The following is a 21,268-nucleotide window of genomic DNA, read 5'->3' as shown; positions in this document are numbered from 1 at the left end:
TTTCACATATATCTTCCCATTATTTTTTCTATATATGTGTATTTTTAATTTTTTATAGGTTAGATAAGACTGTCCATGGCATTTGGGAACCTATTTTGTTCGGTTAGTGATGTCTTTCCAACTCATTAAGCCATCAACTTTACCATTATTTGTAATGGCTTCATTAAAGGCCATTGAACGAATGTATTATAATCTCCTTCTGTGGGCACATTTAGATTGTAATTTTTCTCTAATACGAACAGTACTGCAACATACATCCTTTGTGTTAAGTCTTTGCTTCACTCTCTGATGGTGTCCTTGGGCAACATGGAGAGACAAAGAAAGAAAATATCGAGCAAGACTTCTGAAAAGACAAATTAATTTGGTGGGTAGAAAGGAAGGCAAATCAGGCTTTCACAGAATATAAGGCATCTGAACTTTTTCTAAAATAGGAAGGACACCATCATCTTATGGAAATCATCATTGGCTAAGTGTTTAAAAGCCATAGAATGTGGACCGTTACATTAATTCTATTTGTACATTTTAGCAAAGTAAAAAATTTGAACTTGGTGGTAAAAAAAGAAATTCCTAGAAGTGATTTCTGAGAAATGGAATTGCCATGTCAAAGGTTATATGCATTTTACATTTTTGAAACATATGGCCAAGTTATTTTCAGAAAGCTACAGTTTATATTCCCATCAGTAGAAAGACTATTTCCTAATTTTTTATTGTCATTAACAAATCATTTTCAATTTAATAGCAAAAACAAACCAGAATAACACCTCAAAACTCTTATTTTTATTTTAATTTATATTTGTATTTATGCTTAAAAGTGGGTTTAAACACTTTGGGTTTTTGTTTGTTTTGTTGCCATGAGTGTTTCTTCTTCTTTGACCTGGCAGTTCATGTCCGTTGCTCTATTACTGTGTTCTCATATCACAGTGTTGCAATTAAGAAAATGAGCTTTGGAGTCCCATGTGCCTTAAAAGGGTTCAGTAGCTGTCACTTATCTGCTCTGTGACCTGGGACAGTTTCCTACCCTTTCTAGGTCTCAGTTTCCTCATCTGCTAAATGAGAATAATGATAGTGCCCTCCCATTGCAATCCTACCATGTATGGTATCTGGCAAAGGGCCAGTGCTCAACATCCTCAGTTTTTATACATCAGTACTCATTTAATCCCTCTATTTCTCTTGGCACATTCCTACTCCATATGTCATGATAGATTATCCCCATTTAACCTGTGTTTATACCTTTTAATTGCCTGCAATAACCACATTACTTCATTTATCTGACAAATATTTGGGGGTATCTGCTATGGGTCAGGTGCTGGATTAAGAGTTCAACAATGGTGAACAAAACATACTGTATTTCCATCATGAAGCCTATACTCTTCTCTCTGTGTGTGTGTGTGTGTGTGTGTGTGTGTTTGTGTGCGTGCGCAGGGAACAGAACATAGCTAAGTGACAGTCAAATAAATGTAATTGTACTGAGTTCTATGCAGAAAACCGATAGGAGCTGAGACAGAATAAAAGGGGGACTTACTTTAGATAACATTAAGAGGGAGAGACTTTCAGGGGTAGAAAGTTTTATGGTAAGACATCTGTTAGAATGGTTATTATCAAAAAGACAAGAGATAACAAGTGTTGGCAAGGGTATGGATAAGAGGAACCCTTGTGCACTATTGGCAGGAATGTAAATTAGTGCAGCCACAATGGAAAACAGTATGGAGATTCCTCAAAAAATTAAAAGTACACTACCATGTGATCCAGCAATCTGGCAATATGTACCCACTTCTGTAGGAAGGAATTTTTCTGAAGGAAATGAAATCGCTATCTCGAAGAGATATCTGCACCGCCATATTCATTGCAGCATCATTCACAATAGCCAAGACATAGTAACAGCGTAAGTGTCCATCTATAGATGAATGGATAAATGTGATATATATATAAAATGCAGTCATAAAAAAAGGAAATCCTGCCATTTGTGGCAACATGGATGGACCTTGAGGGTATTATGATAAGTGAAATAAGTTGGACAGAGAAAGGCAAATATCAGTACTACATGATCTCACTTATATGTGGAATCTAAAAAAAACTAAAACAAATAACAAAACTGATCTAAACAGAGAGTAGAATGGTGTTGCCAGGGGCTGTGGAGAGAGGAGTGAGGGGAATGGGGAAGATGCTGGTCAAAGGCTGCAAACTTCCAGTTACAATATAAATAAGTTCTGGGGATCTAATATACAGCATGGTGAGTATAGTTAACAATACTGTATCATATACTTGAAAGTTGCAGAGAGTAAATCATAACTGTTCTTACTAGAAAAATAAAAGTAGTAATTGTGTGAGGTGATGAATGTGTCAACTAACCTTATGGCCATCATTTTGCAATATATCCACTTATCAAATCATCATATTATAGACCTTAAACTTATACAATGTTATACATCAATTATATCCCAATGAAGCAGGGGGAAAACAATTAAATTTTAAAAAAATGCTTAGTTTATCAATTTAAATAATAAATGTACATTTCTTTGTGCAATGCATAAAGTAATAAACTACAGGTAAAAGACTGAAGAAACCCCACAAGTTCCTCCTTATCTACTGGCATTTGGGCTACAGGGCTCAAGATGGCCTGTATCCTATTCAGGAAACTAAGCTGTTTAGGGGGATAAGTGCAGAAGTGATGCAGTTCTGAAAGAAGATGATGCTTTTTAGGGCTCTACCATGGTCCCCCTAACCAGAGAGAAAAACAAACCCATGTCCTCAGTGTTGCTCACAAAGTTAGGATAGAGATAGTGTAAAAAATTGAGGAGGGTCTTCAACCAGCAACTTTTGAGAAGTCGGCAGTAGTGAGTAACAGAACAGCAGGCCCATCTCCTCTCTCTATATATATTTTTCTTTATATCTCTTTGCCTTCCTCTTTCTATAAAATGTATTTTCAAAACTTACAACTTCAGCGAGGGTGGAGACCATGTGGTTTTTTCCTCCCCACAGTGTCTCCAGCATTGAGCAGAGGGTTTAGTACTATGATGGGTACCCCATTAATACCTGATGGATGGAAGAGTAGATAGGAGGGTGGGTAGATAGGAAACAGAAAACAGAAAAGGTAATACAAATTAGAGTTCAGTAGGACAGAAAAAGGGACACCAAAGTCAGGGGTATAAAAGTAGAGCCCAAAACAACTTATCTCAGAGGGGTTGTAGCCCTCTGCTTGAGGCAGCCAGTGCAGAGCAGGAACCCAGGACAGCTGTAAGACTCAGTCTGTAAGAATAAAACATAACAGTTGCTTAGGATAAAATACAACTTTTACTGATGGAAGACAATAAATTTTCCCCAGGAGCTTCTCAAAAAGAAGACAATGGCTCCCCAATCCCTATGGAACTTTCATTTACTTTCCTGTCCTGTCCACTTGAGGCCTTTACTCATTTATGTTAATTTAGTGGCTCTCTAGAGTAGGATCTTCAAAGAACTTGGGGGCTTGCTCTCACAATGGAAGTTCTAGGTTTGGGGTACACCAGAATCCCTGGAGGGGGCAGAGGTTGGTGTATAGATAATGAACATGTATAGATGGCCAAAACCCCAGAGGTGATTCTGATACACACACACACCCTAGCTCTCCCCAGGAGCCATGTCCCTACCTGTCTACCTCTTGGAGAATCACAGGTAAAATGGAATGAACACTGTCCTCAACAATATCCTTGCAGTTTTCTGACAAGCCCTTGACTTTTCTTACTGACAGTAAGCCCCAGAAGGCAGTAGGTGAGATGACAGCAGAAGCTGCTATTTTGTACTAATTTTTAGTGACAGGATGGATTGGTTGGGGAAATAGAAGTGACAAGAACCTTGGGAGAAAGCAACAGTGCTAGCTTAGAATTCACAACAGCTGTTGGTTTTAATGGGTTTGAGAATGATTTGGGCAGAATTCCAAACTCCTACATCCTTGACCTATAACCTGCCGCTGTACTGAGTCACCAGGATGGTTCGTGGAGGGGGTGCTCTATCCAAATCATGCTGCTGCTTCTGTGGGTTTTGGCTACAAATCCCAGTGAGAACACACAAGGACCACACTTGTGCCCAAGGCCAAGTGGGCCTTGGTCCTGTACCCTGATCTGGGCCCTTGGAGTCTCCCCAGTCCAGAGGTAGAGGAAGGCAAAGAGAGACAAACTTGTGGGGAGGAACATTAAGGAAAAAGGAGCTTTGCTCTAAGGTCTGGAGAGGCAGGCCCAAGTCAAGTCTTCAATCTTTGCACTCCTAGGCTTTTCCCCAGTCGATATTCTCTTTAGGGTCCAGGCAAGAAGGACCATTGGAGGTCTCCTTTTAGAAAGAATCCCCCGCCACACACACTCTTTTGCACCCCAACCCCTACCATTTTACTTTGTTTCATTTAACAGCAATCCTGCCATGTGGGTCCTATTATGTTAACCATAGTATCTTACAAGTAAGGAAAGGAGGCTTAGACGGTCTTCAGCTCCTTCAGAGAAGACCTAGATTCTAAGACTAGGTGTGTCCAATTCCTAATTCTTAACCCTGTCGTGTATCCACTGCATTCTGCTAACCTGCCCACCCAGTCATCTCTGTTTTCCATGAAATGATGCCATCTGTCCAAATTGTCACAAACTATGGGGGAAAAGGAGAGAATTCCACTGAAAGTTGCTTGGAATAGGAAGGGTCACATCACTATTTTAAGATGTAGTCTTTTCCCTGCTAGGTAATCTCTGAAGCAGGCAGTAATTTAAAATACAGTTGGCTTCAATCTTTGCATGGTTTTCATCTAGAATCAAGGGGAAGAACCTAGGAAGAAACATTATAAACCTGATCATCCACCCATGGACGGCCTTAAATAAGACACCATTTTATGGCCCCTAAAGCTGAGACTGTAATAACAAAGACCAGAGCTTTTTCATTTCTCCATTTCTTCCTGTTTTATCACTGAGCTTCAGTGTAAAAAGAAACCAAGGGAACTGAGCAGAGGGAAAGTAAAAACTTCAGCTGATTGATAGCAGACCAGTCTGGAAAAATAGGAAAGTATTTAAAATGGAGTTAGTAATGAAGGAAAGGGCTCTAACTCTGATAAATTCTAGTATATCCCATGCTGACTTCTTTTGACTTCCAAAATTTGTGAAAAGAAATGAAGAGAAAGTGGGTGACTGATATAGATTGAGAATCTACCATATGCTGGATGCTTAGTTGGGCACAGTTGCCTCATTCTGCCCTCATAACATCTATATTTCTGTTTGGAGGGAGAAATAGATGTAAATCAAATAAACAAACAAATCATAAAGATAACTGCAAAATGTACTAAGCGCCATGGAGGAGACAAATGGAGTGATCCAAAGGAGGGGAACTGGGGTCAGAGGGAGTTAGCCATGCAAAATGGGAGGAGAAGAGTATTCCAGGCAATGGGAAAGGTGGAGGCAAAGACTCTAAAGCTAGAACGGTTTTGTCATATTTCCACATCCTCCAGCGCATCTAGCTGTGGTAAGGAGTTTGCAATATATCCTAAGTGCAATGGGAAGACATCAGAGGGTTTTAACCCAGGGAGTCACACGATCCCATGATGTTTCATGAGCAAAAATACTGCCATCCCAATTTGTGGAACAATTAGCTTCTCTTTCCATAAGTGGATTTTCTGATCTGTTTTGCTTAATTTAACAGCTTTACATACATGAGTTTCTTTTTGTTTATTGTATTGAATCTGTAAGGCTTCTTGGAAGATGGGGCATACTTGTTAACAAATAACTGATCTCTCCAGGTCTAAGAGGGCAAGAGAGGCAGAGAGGGACCTCCCAGCTGACCTCACCTCACCCATGGGAGGTGAGTTTTTTTTTCAAGAGTCTTCCTATCAGTAGAAGGGGACTTTTATGGCATCGCCAATCAACAAGTGTTTGAGTGCTGGCTCTTTGCCAAGTATTGTGCTGGATTCTATGGATTCAAAAATGAATGAGACAGGAATCAAGTCTGTCTGTCCATTCCATCCCTGCTCCTTTAAATGTGCTCCTTCAGAGGTTCCATGACTTGATGTCATCATACAAACTCAGGGTTTACAGTGATGCCCATTCTGTCTCAGGGCTCTTGACATCTTATTCCTCCATGTTGAGGACTTATTCCTCATGCAACTTTTCTGGATCTGACCATGGATATCCAATATCTAGTACTCACTGAATCATCAAAGAATAAGCACGCAAATGAGTGAATGAACTTCTCTCTCAATTTGGCAAGCACTTAAGATGAAAGTGCCCATCTTGTTTGTCCAAAGAACACAATCTGTTTTTGAGAAATTTATAGTGCAGAATACAAGAATTATATAAGACAGCAGTTTTTAACCTGGAATCCAGAGGGTTCTTAGAGAATCCCAGTTTGGACTTTGGTGGAGGAGATACCTCAAACCTCATGAATCTTATCTGAAATTGTGAATGTACATCCTTCAGCCTTTTTTGTGGGGAGAAAGTCCATAGCCCTTGTCAAATTCATGGTGGATCTCATGACTTCGCAAAGGTTAATAGAAGGTTTCATGTTATACCTCTGATGTTATTCTGATTGTGTTAGGAACTCTCAATCTCATTATCCTTAGCTTGTCAAAACCCTTCTCTTAGAAAAATCCTCTTCTTTACTCACAAAAGTCAGTTTCCTCTTCAATCAAACCTCTGGGTACGGTTAGGGAGGCATCCATGAATAAGAGATTTGGCTTTCCTGGGCTCACCTTGTTTGGTTTTACTGCAACAAACTGTCTGAAACACAAGTGGAATGCAACCCTAGCTGACTGGAACTCATTGCTTCCAACCTGTCTTTTCATTTATTATCTCATTTACCATTGATCACAGTAAATGGATGAATGAATGATCCATGTGTAGGTGGAGAAAGCAGTTCAGAGGGTTTCACTAACTTAGTCAAGATTGCCAAGACAGTAAGTATGGATTTGGACTCACCTGGAACCCAATTCTCCTGATTCCCAACTGTTTTAAGCGTACTCAGTATTCGTTTTAATCAAATATAGTAAGGCATGGAAATGACTGTCATAAAGGAAGAAGTTTATTATGCTCATAGACCCCTGGAAGCAAGAGGCATGTCATACTATGCAGGGCCACACGGGGAAGCACCAATACAAGATGAGTGACGGTGGAGAGGGGAACTGATGGGCTGAAGCCTTCATTGTGTTTTTTGTGGGAAGAAAGAGGCAAAGCAGGATAAGCAGGCTTAGAATTGAATAATTTCAGTGGGCTCAGGGATGTAGGGACTGTCCCTAGCTCTCTGGTACCTATCTGGCCCTGGAGTGATTAGGGCAGGTGGATAATGGCCCTGGGTGTGCACACCTGATAAAAGGAGATAGTTGGGGGCATGGGGTCTGGATTGGTTGGTTTACATATCAAAGGTGCACTTGAAGGCAAATTGTTTACTATCTCCAAAATTGGCTAACCAATTGGGATGGGCAGTTTCTCCAGGACAGTAAGTCCCCAGATATCAGAGCATCAAAAATACCCACTGAATGCAGTTAATGGAGCTGGATAGTCTAATGAATTGTATCACCCACCTTTGAGGAAATTGATATCTTGACTTCTTACTGCTTCTTGAAGTGGTGTGTAATCTCTATTCCACAGTGCTAACCTAAGTGTTAACAGTCTCTGGGTGAGCCAGAGACAGCCATCTCCTTCACTTGGAAAAATACATGGCCATAAAACTGGACTTCCATCCCTGGCCAGAAGATTACAAGTGGCAATTTTTTCTGAATTAGGATATTTTCAGTACCACACATGAGATATCAGGCACTGTGCTTGAGAGGAAGGAGATTATACAGACTCTTAGAGCATCCCCAGAATGACAGTCGATTTTTCATAATGGTCTATGACATTCATTTGTTGAAATTTTATTACTTTTGTAATTTAATTCAATTTATCCCATTTTATTGCTGCTCAGGGCACTGTTACCTTATTTGCCTCTCTTGTCCTTCTGGATAAAGATGTTTCTTCTTTTATTATGAGCATGATGGCTTCTAGATTAAAGCAGCGTGCTCAATAAAACTGTTTTCATTGGCATCCACCTTCTCTGAGCCCACCTCTACTCTTGCAGAATTTTCATGAAGACAAATATTGGCAGTGATTTATGAAGCATTTTTGTGGTTAATCAAGTTCCAGCTCTCATTTTCTGCTTAGAGATTAAAGATTTTATTCAGAAATGCTTCCCTGCATCGGAAATCATAGAAATGAGCAAATAACAATAGAAGTTGGTTAGGAATATTTTTTGTGAAGATACAGGTTAAGAACTTAGTAACAATTGACTTTAAAACACAAAGACATCAGAAGACTTCTTTCTAAAGCTGAAGTTGTGTACCATTTTTGAGAAATCCTGGGTATATTTTAGGGAATAATTGAGTTGGACAGTGAGTCAAAAGGGACAAAAGTCGGTGAGAAGATGTGAAGGTGAGTCTACGTGCTTGTTTGCAGAGGCTGCTAGCTGAATTGAAATATGGAACACATGGGTGTGGGCAACCATATGTAACTGGATGATTCAGCAAATTTTATTTATACTTATAACCCATAAATTGCATGTTTTTAAAGGTAGAAATACTGAATTTATAGTTAAATGTTATTTTAAAGTAAAAGATTGCCTTCGTTTTTAAAAACAAAAGTAAAGACTGTATATTTGGAGGCTCCTCAGTGCCCTGTCCCCAGCCCTTTCCTCTGTATCGGGACCCAATAGTGGGGCTATTGTAATTTCAAGAAGCAATGCTTTGGGTGTGAACACCCAGCTCAGCAGCTACAGACATCTGGGTACAGATCTGTCCTTTCTTGGAGAAAGAAGAAAGTGCAGTTGGCTGATCCTGCTTACCCAGTCTAGCTGGTGTCTGATATTCCTGCTTTGCTGGATTGACACAGGCTTCTTTAAAAATGTCCTCTTGATCCAGCTCCTCTGTTTCTTTTTTTAACCACCCAGTGGATTGTAAACTCCTTGAAGTTTAGCCTCAATCTTTTGCAATCTATAGAATCACTTTATTGGAAATGGCCTCAAATATTTCTTAATTCCCAATGCCACTTCTTTTTGTTCAGGCCTTATCTTTTTGGTGATATGTTTTTAAAGTGTTGGACTCCAGCCACCTGTTTCAGACCCATCATGGGTGCTTCTAAAAAATGTAGATCCCTGGGCCTACTTAATCTGAATCTCTGGAGGATGGGTGCTGGGGGGACTGGTTATTCCGATGCCCAGTGAAGTCTGAGACCTCTCACCCACATGGCTAGAGCCACTGTCATCTCTCACCTGCAGTGTTTCAGTGGCCTCCTACTTAGTGTCTGTGCTTCTATTCTTATCTCCCTATGGCTGTGGTCCTTAAACTTGGATGCAAATTGGACTCTCCATGGGGAGAATAAAAGTTGGGCCCTGCCCAAATCAGAGGTTCTGATTTGATTGTCTCAGTTGGGCCCCAGGCATTCAAAACTGTAAGAACATCACAGGAAAGCTGAATGGGCAGCCAGGATGAGCACAAATCTCTAAGGCCTGTTCTCCACACTGCAGACAGAATGATCCTTTCACAGGATATGTGTCAATCCACATCAGGCTTCTACTCAGTTCCTCCTATGGCTTCTGTTCTTGCTACAGAAAAAGCCCGGGCTCTAACAGAGACTGCAAGGCCCACATGATTAGGCACCTGTTGTCTGTCCAAGTTCATCCTGTACAATCTCTCCTACCTGACTCCACGTCATCCATACTGGTCTTGTCAATATCCCTTGAGTATCCCTATCTCAAGGCTTTGTACCTTCTGCTCCCTTCACCTGGAACATTCTTCCCCAGTAGCCATATGTCTTGCTCCCAAGCTCCACCCATGTCTTGTCCAGATCCCTGCTCAAGCAGCACCTTATTGGGGAGGCCTTCCCTTCCTCCCTTTCTAAAATAACAGCCCCCATCATTCTCCATTGCATAACCCTGCTTTATTTTCTTTATAAGCTTTTAATCCAACAAATACATAATCATTTTATGAATCTGCCATTTATCATCTGTTTTACTCTCATGAAAATGTAGGCTCCCTGAGGACAGAGTTTGTTCTCTTTACCCATCGTATCCCCAACACTAAGAATGGTCCTTGGCACATACTTGGTGCTCAGAAGTTACTTGTGACAGATGATGAATGCTACCCTTGGACTGTCTCAAAAGCATGGGCATTGGTTATTTCTCCTTCAACACTGAAGGGAGTTGTGAAGGCAGCAGCAGCCTGTTTCCTGGCTGTACAGTTGCCCCATTATAGTTCTGCTGGCAGCCACTCTCCTTCCCCGGTTTAATGGCTGTAGAAAGGAGAGAATTTGATTGATTATTTTTGCAAACTCAAACTACCCTATGTGCACTAAAGGTTGAGAGGAATAGTACTCCTCTAAGTTTCTGGAGGGAATTGTATCTAAATGAGTAAGAAGCATAATCTGTGTTTTGGAAAAACTGGATTGAGTTCTTTGTGTCATCTGGGAAGTTTTATACTAAGTTAAATTAAGTGACTTTGAGCTTTGAAATGTCTATATCCTAACATTTTATTAAGCTTAATTGGGTTTGTAGAATATTTAAAGACCATCCAAACTCAAATGGGAGATCAAAATGAACTAATAGGTTGATGTAGACTTCCCCCTGCCTCCTGCCTTTGTGCTGCAGTCATGAAAGTGATGCATTCATACCTGTGGATGATGAGCACAAAAGCCTGGCTTTCTGGGGAGTTTTGGTGTGTCCTGATGACTGCCCTGGTCTGAACTGTGCCATGGCCCCTTCCCATGATCATCTGTGCTATGAACCTGGCTTTCAGAACCATACCCATCTGTCTCTGCTAAGGAGGCTTGCCATATAGTAAAAGTAGTTGGGCTCTAGGCAGACTTGTCAAAGTTTGTTTGGTGGAGCTTCTAGGGGAAGAAATCTCCAATTATTGGACATAAAATCCAAAAGGTTACAGAATCTGTTAGAGATGGAAATGAGGAGCAGTTTGACTCTATTACTCATAGAGGTTTTGCACTCCTTTCATTGAGCAGTGGAGTAAGGCAGCCCACCCTACAAGATGCAAGGCCAGAACTTAATTTCCACAGGTCATCTCTTCTCCAATTTGATTTTCACTGATACATTTACTTTTCCTATGTCCTTGGAGAATGGTTCAGGAAGTAGCAGTGTCATTACTTTCTTTTCATTTAAAATGATCTTTAATTATTAAAGCAATATTTGTTCATTTGTAAAAACATTCAAAGGATATAGAAGTTTACAGAGTAAAAAGTGTAAGTCCCCTTTTAAAAAAAATAGGATTCTATGCTACACAATATCCCACAACTTGCTTTCCCCCTTGCCAAGTTATAATGGATGTCTTTCTCATGAGTACATAGCTGCATGGTATTCCACTACATGAATGTCCCATGAGTTTTTTAGCCAATCAGCTATCAAGAGAAACTTGGAATTTAACAGGTTTTAACCATTACAAATAATAAAGGTGAAGGTCCTTGTTTTTTACATATTAGTGTATTTGTGAAAATGTCTAAAACCGAATTATAGGGCTTTAAGAAGATATGCACTCTACAATTCTCCATACATCTGTGACTTTTGTGTCATCTCTGTTAGACCTGCTTGGCCCCCATAGGCATTTTATTTGTTATCCTGGCTATAGATAAATGCCTAAAGCTAGAATTACTGAGTCTGAAAAATTACAAATATAAAATGCTGTTGTTAAATGGATCTCCAGAATATTTATTTTGGAGTAAAGTCCCTTCATTTTGTTGCCAGTTGAAAGGCATTATTGTGAGAAATCCAGGGCATGAACCCAGTATTGTTTGCTTATGTTTATTTTATACGCAGAGAGGCAACGAGTCATTTCCACGCCATTTCTACTCAAATAAGGGGGCCAATTCACTGGGAGCCAAGGGCTGCACATAAATGGAAATATTTAACGTGATTCTGATTTTCTTTCATAAGCAATAAAATAAAATACAAACCAACAAAATGAGTATAATGCTATAACTGTCTTTGCACATACCTGACCCAGGGGATGGTGCTGACTGGAGAAGCCACAGTAGTGTTGGCAGTAGGGGCAGCAGTGCTAGTGGAGGGGGTCGTGGTGCTGGTTTTCATGATTGTGTAATCACGTCTGGTCTGAAGTTTGGTGCAATCCTACTGGTTTTCCAAATGGGTTGCCATCTTTTAAAATCAGAAACTGTGTAAGTTTTCCTGAATGGTTCACAGCACTGTTCTGGGGTTTTAACTATGCCTCCAAGAGAGAACTCAGTTTGTCCTCGGGTGCTTCATCTGGATGGCAGAGGAGGTTTGGCACCTGCAGGTACCTTTGCTCAGAACAAATAGGCTGCTTTGCGTCAGGTCTTTTCCTCTTTGCCTGCAAAGATAGACTCACAGCTTCACTTCCTAAGAGCTATCTTTTATGCTTTCTGCTTCGTTAAGAACTTGCTTTGTGCAGGTTTTTATTAGTCTGATGTTTTCCTTTTAAATAAATTGAATTTGAAATGAAAGGTAAAGATCTTTGAAGAAAAAAGCCTGAGGCTGGTCTGGCTCCCGTGAGTACTAGCTCAAGGCCTTGTAGCTGGCTGGGTTGACAGAACCGGCATCTCCAGGAAACTGAGGGGAGACCCCAGTGTTGTCCTGAGGTCATGGAAGACCTGTCTCATTAGATAAGTACTTGATGAAACTAAGCAAATCACTTTACTTAACCGAGCCTCAGTTTTCCCTAAATCAGACATTTTCAGCTAAAAGCCAACAGTGGCCAGGCAGGAAAAGTGAACAGGGGACAGCTCTATGTAGGAAGGTCAGTGGTGACCACTTTGGGCCTATGAGGTTGCATCTTCTATTTTTTTTCCCCAAGAGAGTCAGAATCTCCCAATTAAAAAAAAAAAAAATCCCTCCTCCCAATGTGATTCCAGTGGGAATAGTGTGGAAAAGAACTGGGGGAATGGAAGAGGCAAAGCAAAGGCCTCTCTGTCTGCTCATCTGCCCCGGAAGCCCCCTTGCAGGAGCTGTTGATGGATGAAATAACTGCCTTACTGAACACAAATGAGGACAGACTAAGGCTACACAATGATAATGTATATTTAAACATCTCTTTAAGTTGGAAATAAACCATCACGTAAGAACTAGTCTTCCAGTTATATGTGTCAGTTAAGAGGATACTCGTAACTAAAGCAAAATCTTAATTTTCAGTCAGCTATGTGCATTTACATTTTTATCCATTCACTTATTGAGTTGTAATGTTCCAAGCACTGTGCCGCATCAAAGCACAGCCATCCTTTCCCTTGTCAGGTGGAGGTCTAGTGGAGATCAACCTCACAGGTATAACCACACAAGATACTAGTTAACAACAGTCGCAATAATGGCTCTGAAGGAACCGTAGGGGTGCTTGACCCAGTCTGGCTGAGTGGAGGAGACATCAGCTGGAAAGACTTTGGGACCACATGTTGAATGTAATTCATCTAATACCATGTCTGCATTTAACTCAGTCATAAATTGGTGGCCGAAGGACTGAATTCACCTGCCAGAAGAATTTTGTTGGGACTGTGTGGTATTGACCCACATGCCATTTAAAATGTGAACCAAAGAATTTTAACCCTTTTAATTTCTTGTTTTTCTTCCATCTAACCCTCAAGTATAACTCTGGGAGGTGGGTTGTACTTTATTTCAAAGAATTCTGGCCTCATAATAGAGATTTGAGAAGGCAATAGAAAGTGAGAGAAATAGAAAGTGTGTTCTCTGCTCTTTAGGAGCCAAAGTTTAGGAAGGCTAGAGAGGGTTCCCTTTGGTCTCCTGGCTATAGGCTGTGTCTCTCATCCCAATTAATTACCACCACAGACAGTAAGAGAGTGTCTGCAGCCTGTTCTCACCATTGGGTGGGTGGGGGGCATGCTGAAGTTCTTTCGGTGGTGTTTTTATTCCCAAGAAGAGCACACTCTGTACTTCCTGTGCGGATGAGGAAAGTGGTTGCCAGTTTGGTCCAGACCTGGATGATCTTTGTCCATATATGTGTAGCAAACCCAGGCCCACGATGCTGCCAGTCTTCCGTTTCAAGTTATTCTCCTCTGTCGCAAGTTGCACACCGAAAAACAATCACCACCAGTGCCATATGGGTTAAAAGATCAAAGGCCCGAGTTTTGAATATATTTCTAGCTGACTTTACTTCAAATGTCTTAAATATGTTTCTAAAGATGGGAAGCATGGAGCATTAAAGAGGTAAACCACATGCGTGTGAGCCATACTTGTGGTCTGGGCAGGAGGGTGAAAAGTGAAAACCACTGATCCGTGTGTTCCTCTTCCTCTCAGGTTCGCATCTTCACGTACCTCATTGGAAGAGAGGCTGCTTTTGCAGACAATCTCAAGTGGATGGCCTGTGCCAATAAAGGTATGTCCCCCGATGGGTTCAGTTCTGAATAACTTCTCCGTGGATGTGTAGAAACAGAGACAGTCACGAGAAAGTGGAGAGTTCTATCAGAAGGCTATGAATTCTAAGATAAGGTCTGGATGTTTCTAAATGATTATGACTGACTTGTAACAACTTCTCCCAAAATGTGTTTATAAACTTTGAGGACATAGTCAAGTGGAGTGGTTAAGCCTCTCCACTCTATGCTTAGTAGCTGAGTGACCTTGGAAGAATTACTATGGCAGAGCCATTTATCATGCCCCAAATATCCATGTGCTTACTCACCATTCCCAGCCCCCTTTTACTGGTTCTGGCCAACAGGCTTTAAGCAAAACCAACCTGGGTCATTTATGGGCTAAAGCATTTAAGAGCTGGTTTGGTGGTATCTATATTCTTTTCTGCTCCTGTGAACTCTGAAGCTACATGATGGAATAGATGAAATAACCTGGATTCCTGAGTGGCCGCATGGAGCAGATGCCTTTCCGCTCACCCTGTCTTCTGCCATCTGCCAGCCCATGATGGATATATAGTCTGTGTGATAAACCTTTGTGTTAAGCCACTGAGATTTCCAGTTTGATATGTTCCCATAGCATAACTTATCCTACATAACTAATTAACTTAGTTAACTGTAATCTGCTTCAGTTTTCTAATCTTCAAAGTGGAGAGGGTGATAATAGCTTTTCTTTTTGATTTTTATTGAATATAGGGTTAAAAAATGAAATGGTACAGATTATGTGCCTAGTTCAGTGCTGAGACCTAGTAAGTGCTCAATAATTGTTGGGTTTTCTACATTCACAGGTTAATTTTCTACATTCACAGCCCCTGATGTGTGTTGGAAACAATGCTTTAGGGAAGGCACAGGGAGGGAAGGAACAGGGCCTCCAGTCTTATGAAGGGCTTCTTTTCAGTCTACACACAACCAAGAAGGCAAAGCATAGGAGGCAAATAGGTGGTATATTCTAGATTCCTTGAGTCTTAACCCAAACTCCTTGAGTTCAAATCCAACCTCTACCAAACACCACTCACGGTGGTGGATGTTACCATACCTACCTGGGTCTGAGTTATATCACCTACAGAACAGAGATAGTGATGATACCTGCCCCAGACAGATGCTGTGAGCATGAATGAGGCCGTGCAGGTAAAGCTGGCAGCTCAGTGCCTGGCACAGAAATGCCCCATATGATTTCCTAGTGTTACATTGATCTGTGGTTATGTCTTATCTCTGCTCTGAGGCCATACAGTCCCTGAGAGCAGCCTGTCACTCTGATTTCCTCTTGAGCACTCAGCCCAACCTCCTGCTCTATGTGGAGTGGCTGCTTCTTTAAGGTTTGAAAAATGAGCAAATTGACTATAAATACTAATAAAGGAAGATATGTCCTGTTGCACAATAAATTGGTATTGGTGGATGTAGGTGGTCTATTTCTACATTGCCTGTTATGCCGTCCTTTATTAAAGTTCCAATGTATGTATGTTAGTGGACGAAAGAGGACTCAGGGAAGGGTTGGCAGATCTCAGCTTTAGTTTTGGTGACTTAAGACAAAGTTATTTTAGTTGCAAGCAACCAAAGTTGCTCCCTGAAATTAAAAAGAAGAGTGTTTTGGAGAGAGAGGAGAGTGAGTCAGAACCCAGAGTGGGAAGGGAAGCTTATGTCTCATGAGGGACCAGGGGCTGTGTTTTTGTTTTTCGTTTCCTTCTTGGTTTCTTTCTACATTCCATGGCATTCTTCTTCTCTGTAGTTAGACCTTCTCTGCTAGGGCATGTGCATGTCAAAAATGGCTGCCCCACGTTGTGCATACCCATCTATCCACACAACACCTATTGTGGAGAAAGGAGAGTTTATATCTTCTCCAAAAAATGATTCTGACACCCAGCTTGGGACAGGTCTTCCCCTGCCGAATTGTATGTAGGCAGAGGTAAGCCCACAAAGAAAAATATATGTACTCTGCAGGTGGATGGACACAGGAAGTTCTCAGGGAATAGGTGCCTAGCCAAGCAAGTAAACCTCTGCCTCACTTTCCCTTCGCTTGGCATTGTGTTTTATTATCTGCTTCTACTTGGAGAAATCTTTGAAGCAAGTCTCAATTTCCTCATCTAAAAATGGAGAACTGCATGAAAGGTTTGAACATTTCCTTGAAGCTCTAAAATAACATGTTCCGCAATTATTTTAGTTTATTGGCTGGCTCACCTCACTCAAAGGTATCAGTAATTCTGATTGTCTCAGAGTAATGCATTTGGCTTCATTTGAAGGGAAATATACAAGGGAAGTAGGCATGAGGAGATGGAGGCTGAATGGACCCTAGGTTGCCTCTGAGAAAACAGACCATTGAGATAATTTTTGGAACTTCACTGACATTTGAGTGAGCTACACTTTCTCAGTTTTTTCCTTGATTCTGTGGCCTTGAAAGAAAGAGTTCCTTTCCATTTTTTAATTTTTAAAAGTTTTCATGTTATTCCTGCCACATCAGACTGCAATTCTTCCCATCAGCGAGTATGCATTTAGTCATGGGTTATTGTTTTTACCACTGTCTGTGTCTAGCTGATGAAAATTACTCAAATTGAAGTCTTGTCTTAATCAACTAATATTACACCATAATTTAGTTTTAGTCATTGTTTATAAGAATCTTTGAAGAATCCTTTTGAAGACAATTTAGTCAACTCAGAGTATTTCGGGGCCTGGCCATAGAATATAGCCCTTTAGATTTATAAGTTCTGAGCGCAGCAACTTGGAAAATCCAAGGAGGTAATAGTAGCTGCTTAGCTGGCCCAGCCGCTGGATTCCGCAGTGATTCTCCTTCTCTTCCTGTCCAAATCCAGTTGTTTCCTTCCCTGCCAGACTCAGTCCCTCACAATAGTTTCACCTTCCTCCTCTGCTTCTCTTCTAAAGGGCCTTGGGAATAAAATGTCATTGTTTGCCACTCTTCAAAGTAGCAGTTGCCATCAAAATGTCAGGTTCCAGTCATCTGTGCCCATATAAACATTGGCTTCATGTTGCGTCAGTTATGGGGTTTAGACCAACGTAACGTCGGTGAGCAAGTATTCTTCTATGGTCATTAATTAAATCATTGTTTATACTCTCAGATTGTTATAGTATGGAGGCAGCATAACATTTTTCATCTCAAGTGACATGAGGTCCAGGGAGGGCCCGCCCCCCTCCTTACATATTTTTGCCCTGACTCAGCCAAGTTCTTCAGTGAAATGAAGCATTAGCATTCGGGGACCAGAGCAGACCCAGGGAAGCCCAGGGAGAAGCCTGTTGGCTGACTGACCAGAGTGACCCTAGGGAGGAGCAGGAGTTGTCAGGACCAGCTCATTGTCCCTGGGTCAGTGGTCAAGGACCTGCTATGGGTGCGAAACTTCTTGTTTGGAAGTCTGGTAGCCATGGAGACAGTTCTCAGTCAGTGGACCTCTGACACTGCCCCCTGGAAATGGATGTCTGGGCATATTCATAGCCCTCACAGGAGTTCTCTGCCTCCTCCAATCCACTAGCAAAATCCAGAGAGGCTTGGAGCTCATTGGTTTGTCTCATTTTATGCATAACTAGGTCCTATCTTGAGGCAACCAGCCCTAATGAGGCAAAGCAGCAAACCATTTTAAATACATTAAAACAATTATTGCCACTGTAGAATGGCTTATGGAACTTAAAATTCTGCATTCACACTATTGGTTAAACAAGTGAACTGGGAAAACTGAAAAGAGGGGCCAACTAGCCCAGGTACTCCATAAAGCCTTGATGACCTTCTGTAATGTTCAGTATGCCAAGATTTTAAATAAGCACTGCCTGATTCTCCTTCAAAAAGCATGGTGAATGGAGTGTTTTCCAGCTGTGCAAATAAAGAAGGGTCTCTGTGTTTGGTTCTCAACTTATCTGTCATCATTAGATCGAATGGAAACGCCACATGAGTCTCTCTTGGTTATCAGCTCAACCTGTCCCTCTTTGATAGGCTAATGGTCATTCTCTCCTTGTTTGAAAGAGAACTGGCGGCCTGAGCCCTCCTTGGAAGTTCAGACCCATAGCCTTTTCCCACTAGAAGTCTCTTAACCTCACTATACCTTTCCAAGTGTCAAACTTATGAGGCCAGAATGGTTGTTTGGAGTAGGGAAAAACTGGCAATTAAAATTTTTTGCTGTTTCAGAAAAGGTGGAAGAAGGCAAAAATGACAGTTATTCAGATACCTTTGTATAATTCTTTTTTTGTACTCTTCAACCAATAGCTCTCCAATTCCCCAACCGCCAGCCCCTGGTAATCCCCTTTAGACTCTGTTGCTATGATTTTCACTTTTCTAGATTCTACATACCAGTGATATCATACAGTATTTGTCTTTCTCTGTCTGACTTATCTTATTTAGCAAGATGTACTCAAGGTCCATACATGTTTTTGCAAATGGCAGGATTTCCTTGTTTCTCATGCTGAATAATATTTCTGTGTGTGTGTGTGTGTGTGTACACTGTATCTTTTTAATCCATTTATCCATTAATGGAGACTTAGGTTGTATACATTCTTTGTGTAGATTCCATAGAACTTGAGAATTTGAGTGGAAAGGGTAATAGTTGTGAAGATGAAGATGGTGCTACTGTTGTTAATAGCAACTAAGGATGACAAACTTCTTACTAAGTGCCAGGTAAAGTGCAAAGTACTTTTATGTATTATCTCTTTTGACCCTCATTAAAGCTGTATGAAGTGCCTGAGAAGGAAACTGAGACTCAGAGAGACTAGCAGCTCGCCCCAGGTTACCAGCTAGCAGGTGGCAGAGCCAGGATTCAGGCCCAGTTGATCCAAAGTCTGAGCCTAACTCTTCACCAGGGTGTGAGGTTGCTTCTCTTTGGGGAGAAGAAAGTCATGGTTCATAGAGGAATATTTCCCATTATTTGAGAGAATCTAGGAAAAGGAATCTAGGTGTTGAGAAAGGACTTTAATGGTCTATAGCTAATAAAGACTGGAGCTGGGATTTATACCCAGCCTATGTGTTCCAGAAATTGTCCTGCTTCAGCTTGTGTAGGCATGTGGACCAGTTTCTGACATTTTACAAATGGAGATATTAAGGCTCTCCGAGGAGACGAGGCAGGGTGGAATGGGGCGCAGCGATAGAGCTGCTGGCAAGCCAGCATTCCTAGCCCCACAGTGTGATCCTTTAAATTAGAGGTCCCCAGCCTTTTTGGCACCAGGGACCAGTTTCATGGAAGACAATTTTTCCACGGACTGGGTGGGGGAGGATGGTTCAGGCGGTAACGCGAGCGATGGGGAAATGGTTCAGGCGGTGAAGAGAGCAATGGGGAGCGATAAGGAGCGGCAGATGAAGCTTCACTAGCTTGCCCGCTGCTCACCTCCTGCTGTTCGGCCTGGTTCCTAACAGGCCGAGGACTGGTAGCTGCGGTCCCCAGGAATTGGGGACCCCCGCTTTAAATTATTTTTTCTAGCATGAAGTTTGAAATTAAAAATATAATATTATAGACTTGAGGACACAGGGAGGGGGAAGGGTGGGCTGGGACAAAGTGAGAGGGTGACATGGACCTATATATACTACCAGGTGTAGGGTAGATAGCTGGTGGGAAGCAGCCACGTGGCACAGGGAGATCAGCTCGGTGCTTTGTGACCACCTGGAGGGGTGGGATGGGGAGGGTGGGAAGGAGATGTGCTAGGGAGGAGATATGGGGATGTATGTATGTGTGTGGCTGATTCACTTTGTTATGAAGCAGAGACTAACACACCATTGTAAAGCAATTATACTCTAATAAAGATGTTTAAAAATGAAAAATGTAATATTATTCACACACAAAAAGACTTGCTCCTAAGTCAGAGGTTCTGGCAGATTCTGATAGCTTCACACTTGGGAGCCCCCTTCTCCAGGTGGCACATGCCCACTGAGGCCCCTGGGCTCCCTGCCCTAGTGGTCATTCTCTCCTTGGTCTTCTCTTTCCAACTCATCAGACATGTGCCCTTCAGCTCTCAGGGCCCAAAAGACCTCTTACTCGTTCTTTGTAATGGTCCAAAGAGATGTGGAGGTAGAAAGTTGTTTATCAATGGTGCATTTTTCTATAGAAAAAAAGTGATTTTCAGTAGTGTGTGATGTTGATGGGGAGGACGAAGATGGGACAGAATATTGTGAGGGTCTTCCAAGAACACTGTTGTTCCATAAGGGGAGGCACACCAGGTCACACCAGCAACATCACTGCCTACCTTATTGCCTTGAGAAGACTGGGACCTGATCACTGGCTTTCTTGTCTTCAGCCTGCCTTATGTCAGAGGGGAAAAGAGTCTTTGAAAAGACTCAAGGGAGCAGTGCCCATCACACCAAAAGTAGAATGAGGACCTTACCCAGACCTTACCAGTGAGCTAGACAGCCATGGTCTCCCACTGAGGAGCAGACTCCGGGGTCCCTCAGATCTGGTGTCATTGCAAAGTGGAGTGTTGAACGATGTACTGATGGAGCATCTCATGCAGAGGCACCTCTTAGACAAGGGACTCTTAAGAAATCTCTAAGTAAGGGTAGTAAAATATCAGAAATACAAAGCACCAGGCTGCATGTGGTTTATCACACTGAGTAGTTGTAACTCAGAGTTCACAGGAGGCTCTGTAAGGGAATAGGTAAATAAACTGATGTTATGGAGAAAAATGAGGAGATCATTTATAATAGGTGGCTAATTTCAGCATTAATTACTCCTTGATAATTACCAAAAGATTGCTGATTCTGTTTTCTTACATGATATATGAAGTCCAAAAAGGCACATTAAAGAAGAGAATAAACATTCAAGAGCTAGAATTTAAAAGAAATAAAGAGGTGAGGGAAGGCGAGGGCAAAGTGGCCAGTTCAAAGGATGCAGAGGGAGAAGGAGGGAAGCATCTATGGTTATAGCCAAAGAGTCTAGCCCTCAGCGACTTCCTGTTATCCATCAAAAGGTACATTTATTAACTAAAACTTATATGAA

The 21,268-nt window shown here is 41.6% G+C and overlaps 1 protein-coding gene across 1 annotated transcript in view; it reads left to right on the top strand.

The window, feature by feature from the left end:
- Window positions 1–21,268, top strand: part of CACNA2D3 (calcium voltage-gated channel auxiliary subunit alpha2delta 3) — a gene marked incomplete at both ends in the record, with an annotated part of 792,926 nt that overhangs the window by 492,586 nt on the left and 279,072 nt on the right. The window contains one exon of the mRNA XM_082637213.1: window positions 14,248–14,326. Within this exon, the coding sequence (XP_082493339.1) occupies window positions 14,248–14,326 (79 nt within the window). The remainder of the gene's footprint in view (window positions 1–14,247; window positions 14,327–21,268) is intronic.

Source organism: Mesoplodon mirus (assembly GCF_964341445.2).
Source record: "Mesoplodon mirus genome assembly, chromosome: 12".
In the NCBI taxonomy this organism is placed as follows: domain Eukaryota; kingdom Metazoa; phylum Chordata; class Mammalia; order Artiodactyla; family Ziphiidae; genus Mesoplodon; species Mesoplodon mirus.
Note: the sequence above shows the minus strand (reverse complement) of the source record. Positions and strands in the feature narration are given on the sequence as shown.